The sequence below is a fragment of the Panthera uncia genome, chromosome A2 (genome assembly GCF_023721935.1).
Source record: "Panthera uncia isolate 11264 chromosome A2, Puncia_PCG_1.0, whole genome shotgun sequence".
NCBI classification, from domain to species: domain Eukaryota; kingdom Metazoa; phylum Chordata; class Mammalia; order Carnivora; family Felidae; genus Panthera; species Panthera uncia.
The window spans coordinates 12,838,002-12,855,624 of NC_064816.1; the positions used below are offsets into that span (position 1 = coordinate 12,838,002).

Genomic DNA, 17,623 nt, shown 5'->3' on the forward strand with positions numbered 1-17,623 from the left:
CTCAGCGTCATGAGTTCAAGTCCCACATTGGGTGTGTGCCTACTTAAAAAAAAAAAAGAAAGAAAGAAAAAAGAAATTAACTGTAACCCACAGAATAGAATAAATAGTCATGAGTTCATGGTGATATAAATACATGAATAAATGGGGGTGCCTGGCTGGCTCAGTTGGTGGAGCATGTGACTCTTGAGCTCGGGGTTGTAAGTTCAAGCCCTGTGTTGGGTGTGGAGATTACTTAAAAATAAAATCTTAAAAAAATTTTTTTTAAACATTTATTCATTTTAGAGACAGCCTGAGCAGGGGGAGGGGCAGAGAGAGAGGAAGACACAGAATTTGAAACAGGCTCCAGGCTCTGAGCTGTCAACACATAGCCTGATGCTAGGCTCGAACTCATGAGCCCTGAGATCATAACCTGAGCTGAAGTCCGACACAACCTACTGAGCAATCCAGGCGCCCCTAAAATCTTTTTTTTTAAGTTTAGCTATTTACCTTGAGAGAGAAAGAGAGGCAGAGAGAGGAGAGAGAGTATCCCAAGCAGGCTGTGCACTGTCAGGGCAGAGCCCTATGTGGGGCTTGAACTCACCAACTGCAAGATCATGACCCGAACTGAAGTCAAGAGTCAGATGCCTAACCAACTGAGCCACCCAGGCGCCGCCCCCCCCCCCAAATAATAAATACATAAATACTTGAATAAGTGCATAACTAGTGAAGAATGGACAGCTCTTGTTTACAATAGAATTCCAAATAATAATTATAAACTAGTAAGTAGAAAATAACCATAGTAATTGTTGCTGGCAAGAGCCATGGATGGGTGCAAAAACGAGTGGGTGAAAATATATTAAATAAAAAAAAAAGCGCTAGGGTATTTGCGCTATGTATCTCCCCGTAAGATACTTATTGCAAAGAGAAAAATGGTAACTTAACAGTGGAGAAACTGACAGACATTGCTTAAGCAAGTAAGCAAAGTCAACATCACCAGTAGTGAGACACATCAATATCCTGTGACGCCAGACATGACGCATCGAGACGGCTATAACATCGCTTCTGCGGGAATCCTGCCCAAAGTGAGAAACTTCAGTCTAATTATGAGGAAATATTGGACAAACCCATATTGATGAGTAGTCTAGAAAACCAGCACTCTTCAAAAATACTAAGGTCATAAATGATTAGGAAAGACTGAGGAACTGTCCCAGAGTGGAGACTAAGGAGATACACTTAAACATAATGCGGGATCCTGGACCAGAAAAAGGTCACCAAAAGCAGAGCAGGGATTTTTGAACTGGATGAATCTGATTTCCCACCTAGGAAGCAGGATGCCTGGGTCTGGGTCAACTACAGGCCACTTGAGCATCGCATGACTTTGAGGGAGTCCCTGCCGCTCAACTTCAGTCTCAACATCTACAAAGTAAAGACGCCTTTTAGACACCCCCAACCCCTTCCGGCTGCTGGGCATCTCGGGCCTTGGAAACTACGCAGGCGTCAGAGGGACGGCTTGATTGGCTATTCGTTGTGACGCACTTGCTAACTGTAGCAGCGCCTAAGCCCCACCCCTTCCTGCTGCGACTCCTAGCACGCATATCGGCTCCGGGCACGTCGCCTATACGCGCGGTTGCACGCGTGTTGCGTGGTGACGTCGTGGCGGCACGGGCGCCATCCCGGAAGCGCGAGCAAGGCCGCCAGATGTGCAGGTGCTGCTGCCACCGACGCCGGGGCCGAGTTCGGGGTGGGGCTGGGAATGCCGGGGCCGCTGGGGAGCCGGGCCGGGTCGGGCGCGGCCCCCGGGCTGTTGCGGGGTGGGGCGCGCCGCTGGCCACATCTGGGCACTCCCCCTGCCTACAGGCCTCAGTTTCCCCGTCCGCGCAATGTGTGCGCCGGCGGCGCCACGGGCCGATTCCGGAGCCAGGGCGCCGGAGCCGGGGCTGCTTGTGTTCAGCCTGCAGTGTCACCCGGAACCGGGCGTTGCAGTCTTTGGGCCTCAGTTTCCCCGCTTTGCAGGGGCGGGGCGTGAGGGGATAGGCGAGTCCCGCCTCTCTCGCGGGTTTTGCTAAGCTTGGGCCGCCAAATTAAATTCTGTTAAATACTGGGTGGAATTCATGGCTCTTCCGCCTTGCCGTGTGACCTTGGGTAACTGAGCCAACCCCTGTGAGCCTTAGTTGCCCTTGGAGATGATAGTGTTTGCTTCGTAGGGATGATTGGGGATAAAATGAAGTGCTGTACAAGTGTTGGCTCCTGTTCTTGGAAGGACCAGGGAGCCCCTTACTACAATGCTGATTCCCTGGCCCCGCCCTAGGACTTCATACTCTCCATGGAGAAGCAGCCTGCTCCGAACCCAGCTCGTTATCACTATCACAGACAGCGCTGTGAGATTCTGATTCTTTATTACTCCATTGTCTGGATGAGAAAACTCAGGGAGGTGCGGTGACCCTCCCAAGGTCACACAGCCTCCTTTTCTGCGTATTTCCCTCATAAGTAATATTTGGAGCAGAGACCAGAGCCCGTGCTAGGTCATTTCTACTCTGTTTGTGGGCCAGACTAGCTGTTAGGGAAGTTTTCCTGAGGCAGGGGAGCGTGCCTTGAATCAGCCCTCACGTCTGGGAGCCAGAGACTGGAAAGAGCCCCTTGAAGCAGAACCATTTTACACAGGTCCAAATCTTGTGCCCTGCCAAGCACTAGCTGTGGGCTTCCTGCCACACGATTCTGCCCTTTGGGCCCAAGTGTCCTCATTATACACATTTCTGAGGGTTTGTTTTTTTTTTTCCTGGAAAAATTCAGAAGTCTGGTAGTAGTCAGTTACTGTAAGAAGCCGCTGTCCTGGCAGAGGTGGATACTGAACATCCGTTCAGATTCACACTCGTGGGTCCTGCAGACTGGGCATCTGAATTGTGACTCGGGTTTACAGAGTATGTGACAATGGTCCAGTTTCTCAGTTTCTGAGTCTCCGTTTTCCTAATATGTAAGTAAGGGTAACAGTTCCCGGTGTATAAAGTTAGTGCATTGGTTAGCATACAGTAAGTGCTCAATAAAGAGGAGAGTGGATTAAGGGCTCTGAAAGCCCTTTGTGATTCTGCATGTGAATCTCAACCAATTGCAAATGGGCCTTTCTGTCAGCAGTTAAATACGTGGACCCCAGAGCCAAGCTATGTCAAGATTCTGGGTTTTACCTGACACCCTCGCCCCTGAGGGTGAGTGCCGAACCTGTGGCCCTTCCTGCCCTGGCAGGGTCCAGGAGGCCCCCCACCTGCCATGATGGTCATCTACCTAGCCACACAGCCATCTGGGTTGCTGGGGCCCGTAGCCTGGCTGAAATTCTTGGCTTGAATTTGCTAATAAAACCCTAGAGTCAGAGCAGAGTTTGAAAGCCTCTGGTTGCCTCCACCAAGCTAAGTTCTGGTGACCCCTTGCTGTGAACCGGTTTCTGGGCTGGGCTCTGGAGGCCTTTGCTCTCTTGAAGCTGACATTGCTTTGGTAGCGACGGACAAAAAAGTCAAATGATTACTAAGATAATTTCAGGAGGAGATGAGTCGATGAATAAAATAAGGCAAAGTGCTTATAAAAGCGATCAGAGTCGAGAGGAGGGGCAGTCATCACGGGAGAAAAGATACTGGAGGTGGTGATGATTTGAGGGGGCAGTCATGTATGTGAGGACGGCAGGTGCAAAAGCCCTATGGTGGGATGAGCAAAGTTGGGGGGATGTAGGAAGAGGCTGGCAAATCTATGCAGGCGGAAGGTGGCCGTGGCCTTGGGCACGTGGAGAGTGGGGGCCACAGAGGTCGGTGGGTGATGGGATTCTGATGTGCTTGGGTGCAATTTACAAATATGTCCTCCCAACACCCCTGGATTCTCAGGATGACAAAGCTGAGGCTCAGGTGGCATGACCAACTCGTGGCCCGCGTTCCCAGCCCCTCCTTTCTGTCCCAGCAACCCCACGGCCTAGTGCAGACTGAAGACTCTTTCGCCTTGCCTGTTTTAGGCAGCGGAGGAGGAGGAAGAGATGGACCCCCCGGACTCGGCCTCGAGGGTCTTCTGCAGCCGCATCCTAAGCATGGTGAATACAGACGACGTCAATGCTATCATCCTGGCTCAGAAGAACATGTGAGTGGTAGCCAAGGGCTGTGGGCCCCAGGCGTGGGAAGGAATCCACTCGCTGGCCAGCATTCTTGCCCTGTCTGCCCTTACCCTGGGCCCACACTGGTGATAAAATGAAGGAAATGAGCAAATCTGCCGACTGGCTCCAAAGTAAATTCCTTCCTGGCCTGGAGGCGAGGCCTTGGCACAGGAAGCAAGGCTTTGGGATGGTTTCGCAGCTGTGGATGGCTTGGCAGGGGCTGTAGCAGCTCCTATCCCAAGGCCCGGGGTGGGCTGTTGGGGGAATAGGAAGGGGCTGCGGGAGGGGATTTAAGGAAGCCAGTGAGCTAATCTCCTGTTGGGAATCTAGTCTCTCACAACCCAGGCTGTCTCTGCAGAGGACCTGTGGTCTTTCGGAGGGGCTGTCAACACCTTTGCCCTCCTTAAGGGCTTGGCACTGTGACCACTGTGACTGATTCCAGCCTGCTCTGTGGGGAAGAGAGGCTTACACAATCTTGGGATGGAAGCACAGCCTCCTGTGGCTTTATTTTTGTGTATTTAAGCCAAAGGCTCTTCCTTCCATTTATGACACAGCAGCGACCTGATACCCTTCCATTTCTCTCCACCTGTGACAGGGGTACTGGGTTTGTCTGGGTCAGATTTAGGCCTGGCCTGGTGAACTCCCAGAATGAGGGGAGACAAAACCAGACACACACCATGGCCCCATGGTGTCAGGGCTGGGCCAGAGGAATAACCTGGGTCTAGGGACTCAGGGGAGTCAGAGTCTGCTTGAGGGAGGGTTTATACATGAGAAGGATGTACTTGGGTAGGGTTTTGAAGGTTGAGTAGGAGTTCGCTAGATGGCTCAAACAGCAGGTAGAGTTCTACATGGCAAGGAAACAACACATGCAAAGATCATGAAGCAGGAAAGGGCCTAGCACGATCAGTTTATAGGGCATGGTTTGCAGGGCTGGTGCCTTCTCTTTGCTGCCAGGCTGGACCGCTTTGAGAAGACCAATGAGATGCTGTTGAATTTCAACAACCTGTCAAGCGCCCGCCTGCAGCAAATGAGCGAGCGCTTCCTGCACCACACAAGGACCCTGGTGGAGATGAAGCGGGACCTGGACAGCATCTTCCGCAGGATCAGGTGGGTCCCCAGCCTCTCCAGCTTCTGCCTCCCCCTCAGGTTTCTCCCCTCTTCAATGAGGATCATCCACTCTGCAAAACAGAGATTCTGCTAATTTGTTCTCTGAGGCTTCATCGCTCACTTAGCGTCTGAGAAGATCTGAAGTTTGGGATAAAATCTTGAAGTTTCTGGATTTAGATTTTATTTTTATGTCAATAACTGCAACGTAGTACCAGATGCAGGATGCAAAAGGCAGGCAAGTGCAGACAGTGAAAGGCAAGTCTCTGGTCCTCCAGCCCCCGGCCCAGGTCTTCTCTCGAAAGGCATCTGACGTTGCCAGTTTTGGTGGGTCTTTTCTGAGCTGTTTTCTGTGAGGACAGAGAAGAATGACGTTCAGGTCCCTAAGCACGTAGAATGCTCAGTGCAGCACCCGGAGCCTGCATCACTGTGGCCACATGCCTGGGCCTGGAACTAGCCAGAGCTGCAGCTGTATTTCCAGCTGACAGCACCACTTACTCTGTCCTGGGGGCAGCCCCACCCACTGGCAGACTCAGGAACAGAAGATCATGAGACAGGCCAATTAAATCCCGTATAAAAACACATATTTTCTGAGGTGTCTCATCAGGCTGGTTGCCCAGGCGTGGTTTTGAGGGTGAGCAGGAACCCCAAGTGTTGGCCTCTTTTGTGCATATCTGTATCACCCAGGAAGGGGATAGTTGTGTCTGCCCAGTTGCCTCGTGGGTGGGGACCCAGCAACGGTGGTGCTTCTGGTGGGGACTGGGTCACCACAGTCAAGGATGAGACTCCACCCCCCGAAGACCCCTTTGTTATTCTTTGTAAAGGTGACTTCATTACTTTTTTTTTTTTTTAATGCTTATTTATTTTTGACAGACAGAGCATGAGCGGGGGAGGGGCAGAGAGAGAGAGGGAGGCACAGAATCCGAAGCAGCCTCCAGGCTCTGAGCTGTCAGCACAGAGCCCCATGCGGGGCTCGAACCCACGAACCGTGAGATCATGACCTGAGCCGAAGCTGGGCTCTCAACCGACTGAGCCACCCAGGCACCCCGGGGACTTCATTACTGTAGGAAGAAAGGCAAAACAGCTGATTAAAAATGAAGGAGGCGTTTCTCTGTGAACGTCAGTTCAATGTCTGCAAGTACTCAGTGTCTGGGGTGCGCATAATCACTCCTGGCCCCCACACAGACACTGTCATCCTCGTGGTGGGGGACAGGATGGGACAAGTCACCCAGAGGAGCGACAGCTGAGGAAGGGGTGAGGAAGCCTCCTGGAGGGTTATCTGGGCAGGGAAGGATTAGACCTAAGAAAGGCATTGCAGATAGAGGGCCTAGCCAGACCCAGCACGGAGGACACGCACAAGCTCTTGACAGCTGAGCAGCTGCCATCTATCCTAGGGCTGGGAGGTCCGCAGGGCTGAGCACATGGGCCTCCTTCCAGCCCGGGAGCAGAGTGACAAGCAGGAAAGGGTTGGGGGGAGTTCCCATCCCCCACCCACCTTCAACTGCAGCAAGGGTTCCTGGCGTGCACCAGGCCCAGCCTGTCCGCTTGGCAGGTTCAGCCCTGTATGCCTTCCCTTCCCCTGCAGGACGCTGAAAGGGAAGCTGGCCAGGCAGCACCCGGAGGCCTTCAGCCGTAAGTGTCACCCAGGGCTCCTGTGCCCCACGTCTGGCCTCTGCACCCACGGATGCCAGCACCCTCACCCCAGGTCTGGCTTCTGGAAGGTCACCTCAGGGGCTGACACTGAGCCCAGGTCCTGGTGGGCTGTAGATCTAGAGAGACTTGGAGCAGGGGGCAGGGGCATGGGTGCTTGGCTGGTCTTGGCAATCTGTAGAGCAGGTGCTGGGACTAGGATCCCCTCCCTGGGGGAGGTTACGCAGGGGAATGTGGGTAAGAACAATGACAGTCCTTGCCCAAGTGGATGTAGTGTAGCTCTATGAGCTAGGCTCTTACCTGCAACCACCCATGAGAGTGGGGGCTGTGAGTATCCCATTTCATACAGGGGGAAACTGTAGCCCTAAGGAGCAGTGACTTCTCAGAGGAAGTGCAGCACCCCCTATGCTGACTCTCAGTTTACCCCCTCTGCCAAACGGGCCAACATCTCCCTACCTCAGGGCTGCTAACAACCATAGGCACAAAGGCAGTGCTGTCGGGTACCTGATTGCCTGTCAGTAGAGCATGCGGCTCTCGATCTTGGGGTTTGAATTCAAGCCCCCTGTTGAATGTAGTGCTTACTTCAAAAACAACAAAACCCAAACAAGGCAATGCTATCATTAGGCCTGCTTTGTTTATAGAGCAGAATGCTGAGGCAAGGGTAGTGAGAGGCTTGGCCCTGGCAAAACAGTCAAGAGGGCAGAGCTAGGCTCAGGCCTGTGTTGGCCTGACTCCCGAGAACCTGGGTCCTTATACCCTGAAGGGAAACCTCTCCTCTGCCTGGGCCTCAGTTTCCTCCTCTGTAAAATGGGCCAAGTTAGGCCCCACGGGGTGGCAGGGGAGCTGTTAGGGGTCATAGGCCCAGTGAATCCCTCATCACGGTGCCCGCCACAGTGACTAAGCCAACTCCTGACCTCCTTCCCCCAGACATCCCAGAAGCATCCCTCCTGGAGGACGAGGATGAAGATCCCATACCACCCAGCACCACGACCACCATTGCCACCTCAGAACAGAGCACGGGCTCATGTGACACCAGCCCTGACATTGTCTCACCCTCCCTCAGTCCTGGCTTCGAGGACCTTTCCCATGTCCGGTCCAGCTCTCCTGCCATCAATGGCCGCAGCCAGACGGACGATGAGGAGACACCGGGGGAGTAACCCTACTCCCTGGCGCCCCGAGGGGTCTCAGGGAAGTGACAGCTCTCCCCAGGTGTCTGAGGTGGCAGTAGGTAACCCTGCCTGGAGATCAACAGCTTTGCCACCCTGTTCTGTCCCCCAGGGCTCCTGGGGGACAAGACTCCCTCCAGGGGTGTGGAGTTCCTGGGGGGTCTATCATTCCCAATTCCTCCTCACTGAGAACATCTGTCTTCTGCAGACCCCTCTGCCAGGCCAGGGGATGACCAGCGCAGCTGGAGTTATGGGCTGGGCATAAGGGAGCTTTTCCAGAGCCAGGCTTGAGGTCTGCTCTAAACATTTAAAGGCTCCCAGAGACCAGAGCCAGAAGGCCCCTGCCCCGATGCCCTGGTCAAGACCACCTCAAAGTGGATCGGCACTGTCATGTCTGAGTTCACCCCAACCCATCCCTGTACCTACTAATTCTGGTCTCCCTGCCCTTTCCTCCAACAAAAGTATTGAATGCTGTCTCCAGTTGGTATGTCAAGGAGGCTTCTGAGACAGTTGTAGAAGGCTCAAGATGGAGGCGGGCCATTCAGCTGCAAGCCTGATGAGGTCTGTGTTTCTCTGGCCAGAGGTGTGAACCCTCAGGGCCCAGCAGGCCTCTCCCAGGACCTCCATGGAGCAAGCTGAGCCACCTTGGAAAACAGAGTTAAACGGAATATTTTTGTACCCGATGTTTACAGATGCTGTTGGGAAGTTATCAATAAAAAGACTCTGTTACTAAAAAGGGAAGGGTGTACTTAGCGGTGGCTTCCTTCCATCCTTGGGGCCAGGATGCCATAAGGGGGATAAGTGCAGGACGTGAGACAGGAGGGGTATATGGACGGCCAGGCACCACTGAGGTAGAGACGTGGCTGCTCTTGGTGGCCGTCTCCAGTGGTAGCAACCGTAATAACCCAAGTTCCTATCACTACCTATGTACTCACACGTGCCGGTTCCCTTATCTCTGAGTAACTTCTCCAGATCGGTCTCAGGATGGACTCCTCAGGGAGGCAGGCCGGGTCCCTTTCCCCATTAGACACTGTGTAGAGTTCCCTGTAGAGTTCTTTTAAGCACTTAAAAATTACGTTATTAAAGACATCTTCCTAGATCCAAGAGTGTGTGCTTTTGCCTGTTAATAGGGGGCGCTGGTAAGTGTTCAAGGAAATAAAGAGGAACCCTGCCAAACCTACACGTAACTTCTCAGCCCTCACCCTTCCCGTTCCTGGCACTGTTTAGCCATCCACGACTCCTTGGTCCTATCAGAAGTCCTCTTTGGCCCCAAACTGACCCTGGGTGGCACCCCATTTTGAGTGAGGGCATCAGCTTCACCTTCCCTCACTGCTCTGATAGGCGCCGCCTTGAAATTCCTCCAGGCACAGCGGCTAGAAAGTTTTCAAATATCTAACTCCTAGGTGATAGGTGGCTCCCGAGGGTTCGGGCACGTCCCACCCCTGTGCCGCCTACCACCTTCCCGTCCTGAGCCCTGAGTCCCGGACCCGTTGACCCTCTGCCTAATTCCTTCGCTTTAGCACAAATTGTCTCCTCTACTCTTGTCAACAAGCATTCCCCGAGTGACCGTTACGTGCAGTTTTTAGCCAACTGAGAGACAACCTGGAAAGGTGAGGCCGTCCCCTCACGTGCCCTGGAGGACAGGGGAATGCACCCGGAAGCGGGTGGGTGACACTCGCCCACGGGGGCTGCGGCTTCGTTAGCCAGCACCCAATACGGCGGCGGGGGGGGGGCCGGGGGTGGGGTACGATGCGCGGCGCGGATTGTGACGCAAGCGCGCAGCGTGCTCGGTGCGCAGGCGCTCTCAGCGGCAAATCGGCGGTTTCCGGTCCGTCGCCCTCTTTCTCTTCAACGAGGTTCCCGAGCGGTTTGGTGGCAGCGGCGTTGCGGGTTCGCTCCAGACCGGGGTCGGGCGGGAGGCTGTGGGAGGCCGCGGGCGTCCCGGTGGCGGAAGGGACAGCCCGGAACCCGTCCACGCGGGCCAGGTTCGGCAGGGCGGCCGGGTCGGCTAAGTTGGGCGCGTGGAGCCGAGGTTCCCAGGCGGGACTGGGCCCCGGGTGGCGAACGGGTCTTTGGGAGAGGAGCCTATGCGCCCCTCCGGCCCAAGCTATCCCAGGAGGCCTGGGGGCGCGGATGAACTTTCTGGGCAAGGGGGAGGGGGTACTAAGCGCAAGTTTTGTTTTTTTGGGTTTTTTTTTTTTGGTGTCCCACAATGCGCCAAACCTTTTGAAAATATTAAGTCCTTTCCCCCTCCCACAGTGTGATTCACTACTTGCCTTCTCTCATATATCTGTAAGGAGAGGGTGGTAGCATCCTCCTTATAAGGTTTTTTTTTTGGGGGGGGGGAGATGAAATATGTGTAAACAAGTACCTGACACGTGCTTGGCAGGTACTGTTTATGGGTTGGAGCAAAGGCAAGAAGTGTGGGCGAGTTTGGGTATAACTTCGAGGGAAGCCAGGGTGTCGGATGTCTGAGCTTGGAGTTGGAGAGAACTGCCACCGAGGAAAATGTGTGGGAGGAGCGGCTGCCAAAACGGGATTCCCATTCAGGTTGCAGGAAGGGCTGCTTGTGGAGCAAATGCGGCTTACAGAGGGGTAGGGAAGGGAGGGAGGATGGGACCTCCCGGCCACCCTGGAAGAAAACGTGCCTGACCAAATGGTGCCCCGGCTACGTACTTCTCATTCCATCTTCAAAGTTGCCAGAATTTCATTTGCTGGGCCCAAGGAGGATAACCACTGTCTTTGCTCCCATGAAGCACACTTTGCCACAGGGGTCCAGGGGTAAGGTGCGGAAAGCACAGTCTTTGACTATAGGATATTTGGGCTGTAGCCTCAGAGAGGTGGAAGGAAACAGGCGCTGGGATGGGCCAGGACTTGTGGTTGATACTGGCACGGGGCTGGCCAGCCCCTGAGCTCAAGCTGCTCAGACCTGCAGTTCTTAACCTCTTCATCCTATTCCTCCCCACCCTCCAGCAGTCGCAGAGATGCAGATCTTTGTGAAGACCCTAACGGGCAAGACCATCACCCTCGAGGTTGAGCCCAGTGACACCATTGAGAATGTCAAAGCCAAAATCCAAGACAAGGAGGGTGAGTTGAGCGGAGTCCAGAGGTTCTGTTCAGCAGCAATCCCTCTCGGCCCAGAGGAGACACGTCATGTGCAGGATGGGTGCTGGGCTTGTATAGACCTCAGCCTTGGCCAGTGCTTCCCTTGTGTGATCTTAAGAGGACAGCTTGTTCTCTCCACCTCAGTTTCCCCTTTGATAGGTTGGAGGCTATGCCAGAACACGCCTGCGGGGAGAAGGGAAGCTGCCAGCAATGTGCTTGCCAGAGTCTTAGTCTGAGCTTTCCTCTTCCCAGGCATCCCTCCTGACCAGCAGCGTCTGATTTTCGCGGGCAAACAGCTGGAAGACGGCCGCACTCTGTCAGACTACAATATCCAGAAAGGTACTGGGAGTTGAGTGGCTGGACAGAGGCCCGCGAGGCCTAGAACCAAGGAAGAGGCTTTGCAAGGATGAGGCTTTGATGATCTCATTGGCAGCATTGGGGAGGGTGGGGGGAGGTGATCAGATGGGGCTAGAGGAGTCTTTTATAAAATAATGTTTTCACTGGGGGAAGCATCTCCTGGTCGCCACTTAGGTTTCCAGGTGTGGCAGTGGTTTCTCTTGATCATGCTCACCTTTTTTTCTTTAAAAGACTGTTTTGTTTAAAAATGTGCTAAGAGGGACACCAGTCTGGCTCAGTAGAGCACGCAACTCTTGATCTTTGGGTTGTGAGTTCAAACCCCACATTGGGTGTTGAGATTACTTAAAGATAACATTTTTTTTTTTTTAACGTTTATATTGGAGAGAGAGACCGTGTGAGCAGGCAAAGGACAGAGAGGGAGACCTAGAATCTGAAGCAGGTTCCAGGCTCTGAGCTGTCCACACAGAGCCCAACATGGGGTTTGAACTCATGAACTGTGAGATCATGACCTGAGTCAAAGTCAGTTGCTTAACTGAGCCACCCAGGCACCCCAAAAATAAAATCTTTTTTTTTATTTCTTATTTTTTTATTTCTTATTTTTTATTTTTGAGAGACAGAGCGTGAGCAGGGGAGGGGCAGAGAGAGAGGGAGACACAGAATCAGAAGCAGGCTTCAGGCTCCGAGCTGTCAGCACAGAGACCGTTGCGGGGCTTGAACCCACGAACCGTGAGATCATGACCTGGGCCAAAGTTGGACGCTTAACCGACTGAGCCACCCAGGCGCCCCCACAAAAATAAAATCTTTAAAAACATGTATAAAAATGTGATAAGAGAAATTTTGTCCCTATCGTAAAGGAATCCTTGTCACTTTCTGTAGCAACTAGATTTAATTTCTCAGCAAAATGAAAGATCATCTTTACATCCCTCACAAATTACCTTGTCTGTTGAGAACCCCAATGCACATTGTGGTTAGCATATGTTAGTCTCAGACTGCCCAAAGCCTGGGCTGGTGGGAAGTGAGATGGAGGTTGTGTGGGGTGGTCTGGGCCAGTATGTCCATCTACGTATAGAGTACCCAAGGGATTCTCATTTGAGGAAGTTCTGGAGGGCCCTACCCTGCGCCTGAGGTGCTGGGGCCAGGCTTGGTCACTGTCTCTCTCTGACCTTCCCCTCCTAGAGTCCACCCTGCACTTGGTGCTTCGCCTGCGGGGTGGCATCATTGAGCCTTCCCTCCGCCAGCTGGCCCAGAAATACAACTGCGACAAGATGATCTGCCGCAAGTGAGTACTCGCAGGTGGCGGCAGGGGGTGGCTGGCCCCGGTGGGGAGGGCTTGGGTTGGGGTGTGTCCTCACCAGTCTCCCTCATCCTTCTGCAGGTGTTATGCTCGCCTGCACCCCCGTGCAGTCAACTGCCGCAAGAAGAAGTGCGGCCACACCAACAACCTGCGCCCCAAGAAGAAGGTCAAATAAGGCCCCTCCACCGGCTCTTCCTTTGCCTGCAGGACGGCCTCCTGCCCGAGCCCCAAGGCCCTGGGGCCTCAATAAAGTTTCCCTTTCATTGACTGGAGCAGTAACTGGTGTCTGCATGGCTGGTGTGTCCAAGGAGGAGCTGGCTGAGTTGTGGGCATCTCCCGGAGGGACTCCCATCACTTGATTCTGCACAGCCCTTGAAGAGTCCCGTGTCCTTTGGGTTTTGATCGTCTCAGCTATAAAATGTGCTGTGGTCCCTGCCCTTCACATCTAACAGGGTTTTTCACAGCCACAGTGCACACGGGTTTCAGTCTCGGCCCTCTGCCGCATACCCTCATGAACCTGCCTGTCTGCATTTTGTCATCCTTAATGGAGACTCCCCCAACCCCCCCAAGCCCAGGCTCTTGCCAGACTGCAGGTCAGCCATGTCACCGCCTGGGCCCTACTCAGCCACTCGGATGACTTCATGCCTGTGCCCTGGAGGTGTCCAGGTGTGGGTGGGTAGACAAAAACTGCACCTAGTGTAAAACGTGTTCTCCGTTGGCTGAATATGAGGAGCACCTGGGCCCACCTAAGCCCTCTAACCTCAGTCTTGGAGGGGCAGGCCTTGGTGTTGATAAACCTTGTGCTGATGCTCCTGAGAATCAGGTGAGCTTCGGAGTGCCCTGGACTGGCCCCGGTAAGGCCATGCTTTTATTTGTCGAGATGACTGGGGCTTTGTGTCAGGTGACAACCCAGGCCTGGACAGTGACTCAGATCTGGAGTACCAGCTAAAGGCTAATGTCTCTATTGTTTCATGGGTTTCAACCCTGTTAACTGCTGGCCCCTGCTTCCTAGGCTAGGCTACCAACATCTACTTATCCCTGGAGAAAGAAGCTTCCCAAAGCTCAAACAAGGTAGTGTATCCCCAGCAGAAAGCTCCAATGCCTCCCGTGCACTTAAAACGAAGCCCTGCTGGCCTCACCCCTACCCCAGACTCTGGGCCTTTGCACAGGCTCCCTTCAGCTAGCTCCTTTCTGAGGAGTGCACACAGTACCTGCCAGTTTGCCAGATTTGTTAAACAGCTGGGGGCTCCTGGGTGAGTCGTTGGTTAAGCATCCGACTCTTGGTTTCTGCTCAAGTCAAGATCTCATGGGTGAGATGAAGCCCCACATGGGGCTCTGGGCTGACAGAGCAGAGCCTACTTGGGATTCTCTCCCTCTCAAGCATTTTTTAATATGCTTTTTTTTTTTTTTTTTTAATTTTAACGTTTATTTATTTTTGAGACAGAGAGAGAGCATGAACAGGGGAGGGGCAGAGAGAGAGAGAGGAAGACACAGAATCTGAAACAGGCTGCAGGCTCTGAGCGGTCAGCACAGAGCCCGACGCAGGGCTTGAACTCACGGACCGTGAGATCCTGACCTGAGCCGAAGTCGGGTGATTAACTGACAGAGCCACCCAGGTGCCCCTCAAGCATTTTTTTTAAAAAGCTGCATTCCAGCCTTTTGGACTCTCCGGTATTGGAACCTCTGATCAAATCCTCATGTCACAGCAATCATAGCAAAAGATCACCTCTTGGGCTCTTTTTATTTGAGTGGGAAATGGGATGGGAGTGTGAAAGACGTTGAGATAAATGTGTACGAACAAACCGAGGGATGGCCTTGTTTACAGAGCTGTACATTCTAGGACAAACACGATAGGAAGCAGGAGCTCGACGGAGACAAACGAGGTGGATGGGGGGTACAGGGCCTAAGACTCTGGTCTTTCCTCCCTTCTTCCTCTGGATCTCCCAAGTTTCCGGTTTGGCCGGCCACAGGTTGGGGTGCGGAGACCTCCGGGCCTGCAGGGGGCGCCTGGTGCAGCGGAGCGCCCTAATCTTGGGCAGGGCCGGGGCTGCGCAGTCATGATCACTGCCAAGGCCTCGGCGGACTCCGCCGTCCCCTCGGTGCATGGTACTGCGGTGGCCACCGGTGTCCCGGAGCGCGAGGAGCCAGAGTGGCCCTGGGTGAGCCCGGGCCTGAGCAGGAGCAGGCGCGGGGTGGGCGGTGCAGGCTTGGGGGCGCCGGCCTCATGCCCCAGCCATGCCCCCCGCCCCGTAGAAAGATGCCCCGATCCGGGCGCTGGTGCAGCGCATCCACCAGTTGCAGGCTGAGCGCGCGCAGGCCTTCCGCCGGCTGGAGGAGTAAGTGCGGGCGCAGGGGTGGGCAGGGGTCGCAGAGTTCAGCCCCAAGCCAGCTCCGGGGATGGGCGTGCCTGCGGGCGGAGCTGGGTCCCTGAGCGGCTGTGTTGTCAGAGGTGGGGAGGGGTTCGCTGGGGGACCAGATCTTTGCTTTCCCCCGCTGGGACCCAGGGCGCGTCCCCACTGCCCGATGGGCCACTCCGCGTGGCGTCTCTCCCTTCCCCAAGCGCAGGAGTGCGCCCATCTCCGTTTACCCTGCGGGAGTCAGAGAGTGTCCTCCACACTCTGGGGTCCAAGGACCCTTCCTGGGGGACTTTCAGGTGGTCAGTGCGGGTGCAGGGCCTGAGAGCCTGGGGGCGTAGCCTCAGGACCCCCACCTGCCGCAGAGGCCACCTCCAGTACCTGCGAAGCGGCCCGCCCTACGACTTCCCCCGCTACCGGAGCACGGTGCACGAGGTGACCCAGGCCTTCGCCGCCGCCTCGCGGGAGGTGCTGGCGGTGGAGGCCGAGCTGTCTGGGCCCAGAGGGCAGCCGCTGCTCGCGAGCCACGTGCGAAGCCTGCAACAGCTGGAGCAGACGCGCCTGGCAACGGTGAGGCCCCATCCTCTGCCCCTGTCCCCTTCGCCGCGCCTGGTCTGTCGTGGCCCTCTGTGCACCTCATAGGCGACAGCCAGAATCCGGCCACCCAAACCCCAGCCCCGGCGCCCCTGACCCCACTTCTCCCTGCCCCACCTCAATCCTCCACTAAGGTTTCACTTGGGATTCTCCCGCCCTGGCCCCTCGTAGTCCCAGGACACGCCCACTTCCCCGGAGCCCCAGTGCTGTGCCCAGTGCCCGCCCCCACTACGCTCCTACCCCTTGGCTATTCCCATAGCCTCAGGTCTGGTCCTCAACCCGGTGCATACTGGGGAGCGTGAATTTCCACAGCAGACACCCTCTTGGGTAACGCTATATATATCCCCGTCTAGGTTCTGGCCCTACTCCTCCCCTGGGTTCCAAGACCCCGCCTACTCTACCCCTACAGCCAATCCCGACCGAGACGCACTTCCCAGGCCGAGCCCACGTGAGGCCACGCCCACGTCGCTCTCTAAAGTGGGATTCCCAGGCCACGCTGCTTTAGGAGACCCCAATCCCAGTCTAGGTGTTTGGCCCACTTCCACACGCGTCCTTGGGACTATGAGGTCCTACCTACTCCACCCCTGTCACCAATTCCTGGCTGAGCCTGTGCCGCTATGCCCCTGCCACGCCTTCACGCGACCACACCCACATTGCGCCACCCACTAATCTAGGGCCTGCCCACTCGATCCTTCTCGGGGGCCCTTGAAACTGACTCGCAGACTCCGTGCTTGCGAAGCACCACCCGTTGCGAAATCCTGCCATGCCCCCATCCTGTGCTGCCTTTCTGGGTGCTTCAGTGTCTCCCTGCCTGATCTGTGTGGGAGGGCGGGGGGGTCCTGCCAGCTGTGACATCCTTCCGGTTGCCCACATCAGGTGGCCCTGCTGCAGCTGATGGGGACGCCAGAGCTGACTGGGCAGGAAGACACCCTGGAGACGCACCAGCTGAAGATGAAGTGAGCGCTTACTCCCAGTGGGCTGGAGGTGTTAGATTTGCACGTGCACCTTCAGGCACCCACTCTCAGCCAGGTGTGCCCCAAGGCTGGCACAGTCATACTGGGCTGACCCTTTGGACCTGCACACAACCCTTAGGGTGTGCACACTGGAGTCCTCCTTACCTGGTGGTTCCCAGACATACAGCACACATTGTCCCGGTGCACACGCCCTACAATTTCACACCAGACTCGCACATTTCTGGGACACAGTTGGGCACCTCATACATGCCCATCTTGCTCACATGGCTGGACTTAAGAGCTTGGACACGGTTGCCCACCAGACACGGGCCTGCACATTCCTACCTCCAGTCCCCGCAAGCACCCACGAGTGCACACCCACTCAATATCTGCTATGTGACATAGCACAACCTTCTGATGGCACCTGCTCAAGACGGCTTTTTCTCTCTGCCCACTCTCACCCACAGGACCACCCCTTCTCCCAGGCACCCAAATGGTTCTCTCGGCCACTAGTTCTGCCTGGAACTCTGGCGGCGGGCAGGAGGGCCCGGGGCTTGCCACGGCCCCCTAGGAGCTTCGCAGTGGCAGCTAATTCGCCCCATCTGGGTTTTATTTATAGTTCCCATCCACTCTTGTAGGGTAATTAAAACCATGGAAGCGATCAGCGAGGTTCTTCAGGACCTTAGGTTTGATGCAGAATCTGCTGAGTGATGGTGGCTCCCCAGTGACACACCAAGGGATATGGGAAATGTCCCCAAGCCTACCCCTTGACTGTCAGCTGGCTGGGGTCACGCTCCACCAGGTCGCCGACTGCCCTTGAGTTTGCTGCACCTCCCACAATAAAGAACCCTTCGTCTGTAGCTGCTCCACTGTCTCTGTGTCCTGGGGTGCTGGAGTGGGTGTCCCTGGGGAGGAGGCCCCACAAGGCCAGGGATGGCAGGTAT

The 17,623-nt window shown here is 55.1% G+C and overlaps 3 protein-coding genes across 9 annotated transcripts; all 3 read left to right on the forward strand.

Annotated features, from left to right (window-relative positions):
• The first annotated feature begins 1,124 nt into the window (after positions 1-1,124).
• KXD1 (KxDL motif containing 1) lies at positions 1,125-8,013 on the forward strand. Of its 2 annotated transcripts, none has more exons than XM_049640271.1 (5): positions 1,125-1,402; positions 3,968-4,089; positions 5,057-5,209; positions 6,792-6,838; positions 7,784-8,013. In XM_049640271.1, the coding sequence occupies exons 1-5, from the start codon at positions 1,352-1,354 to the stop codon at positions 8,011-8,013; spliced, it is 603 nt and encodes a 200-aa protein (XP_049496228.1). In that variant the 5' UTR covers positions 1,125-1,351. The 2 variants fall into 2 exon arrangements, with proteins under 2 accessions (XP_049496228.1, XP_049496229.1); XM_049640272.1 differs by lacking the exon at positions 1,125-1,402 and adding an exon at positions 1,533-1,685.
• A 1,793-nt stretch (positions 8,014-9,806) lies between these two features.
• Positions 9,807-13,045, forward strand: UBA52 (ubiquitin A-52 residue ribosomal protein fusion product 1). Of its 3 annotated transcripts, none has more exons than XM_049640277.1 (5): positions 9,807-9,912; positions 10,996-11,109; positions 11,380-11,466; positions 12,661-12,763; positions 12,860-13,045. In XM_049640277.1, exons 2-5 carry the CDS (start codon positions 11,007-11,009, stop codon positions 12,951-12,953), a joined length of 387 nt encoding a protein of 128 aa, XP_049496234.1. In that variant the 5' UTR covers positions 9,807-9,912; positions 10,996-11,006; the 3' UTR covers positions 12,954-13,045. The 3 variants fall into 3 exon arrangements, with proteins under 3 accessions (XP_049496234.1, XP_049496237.1, XP_049496235.1); XM_049640280.1 differs by having other exon boundaries at positions 9,851-9,912; positions 10,999-11,109; XM_049640278.1 differs by lacking the exon at positions 9,807-9,912 and adding an exon at positions 9,987-10,007.
• Positions 13,046-14,651: 1,606 nt separating this feature from the next.
• Positions 14,652-17,557, forward strand: REX1BD (required for excision 1-B domain containing). Of its 4 annotated transcripts, none has more exons than XM_049640275.1 (5): positions 14,652-14,937; positions 15,032-15,114; positions 15,474-15,702; positions 16,603-16,682; positions 17,147-17,378. In XM_049640275.1, the coding sequence occupies exons 1-5, from the start codon at positions 14,836-14,838 to the stop codon at positions 17,190-17,192; spliced, it is 540 nt and encodes a 179-aa protein (XP_049496232.1). In that variant the 5' UTR covers positions 14,652-14,835; the 3' UTR covers positions 17,193-17,378. The 4 variants fall into 4 exon arrangements, with proteins under 4 accessions (XP_049496232.1, XP_049496233.1, XP_049496230.1 ...); XM_049640276.1 differs by lacking the exon at positions 17,147-17,378 and adding an exon at positions 16,080-16,216 and having other exon boundaries at positions 16,603-16,681; XM_049640273.1 differs by having other exon boundaries at positions 14,653-14,937; positions 17,318-17,557.
• The last annotated feature ends 66 nt before the right edge of the window (positions 17,558-17,623 follow it).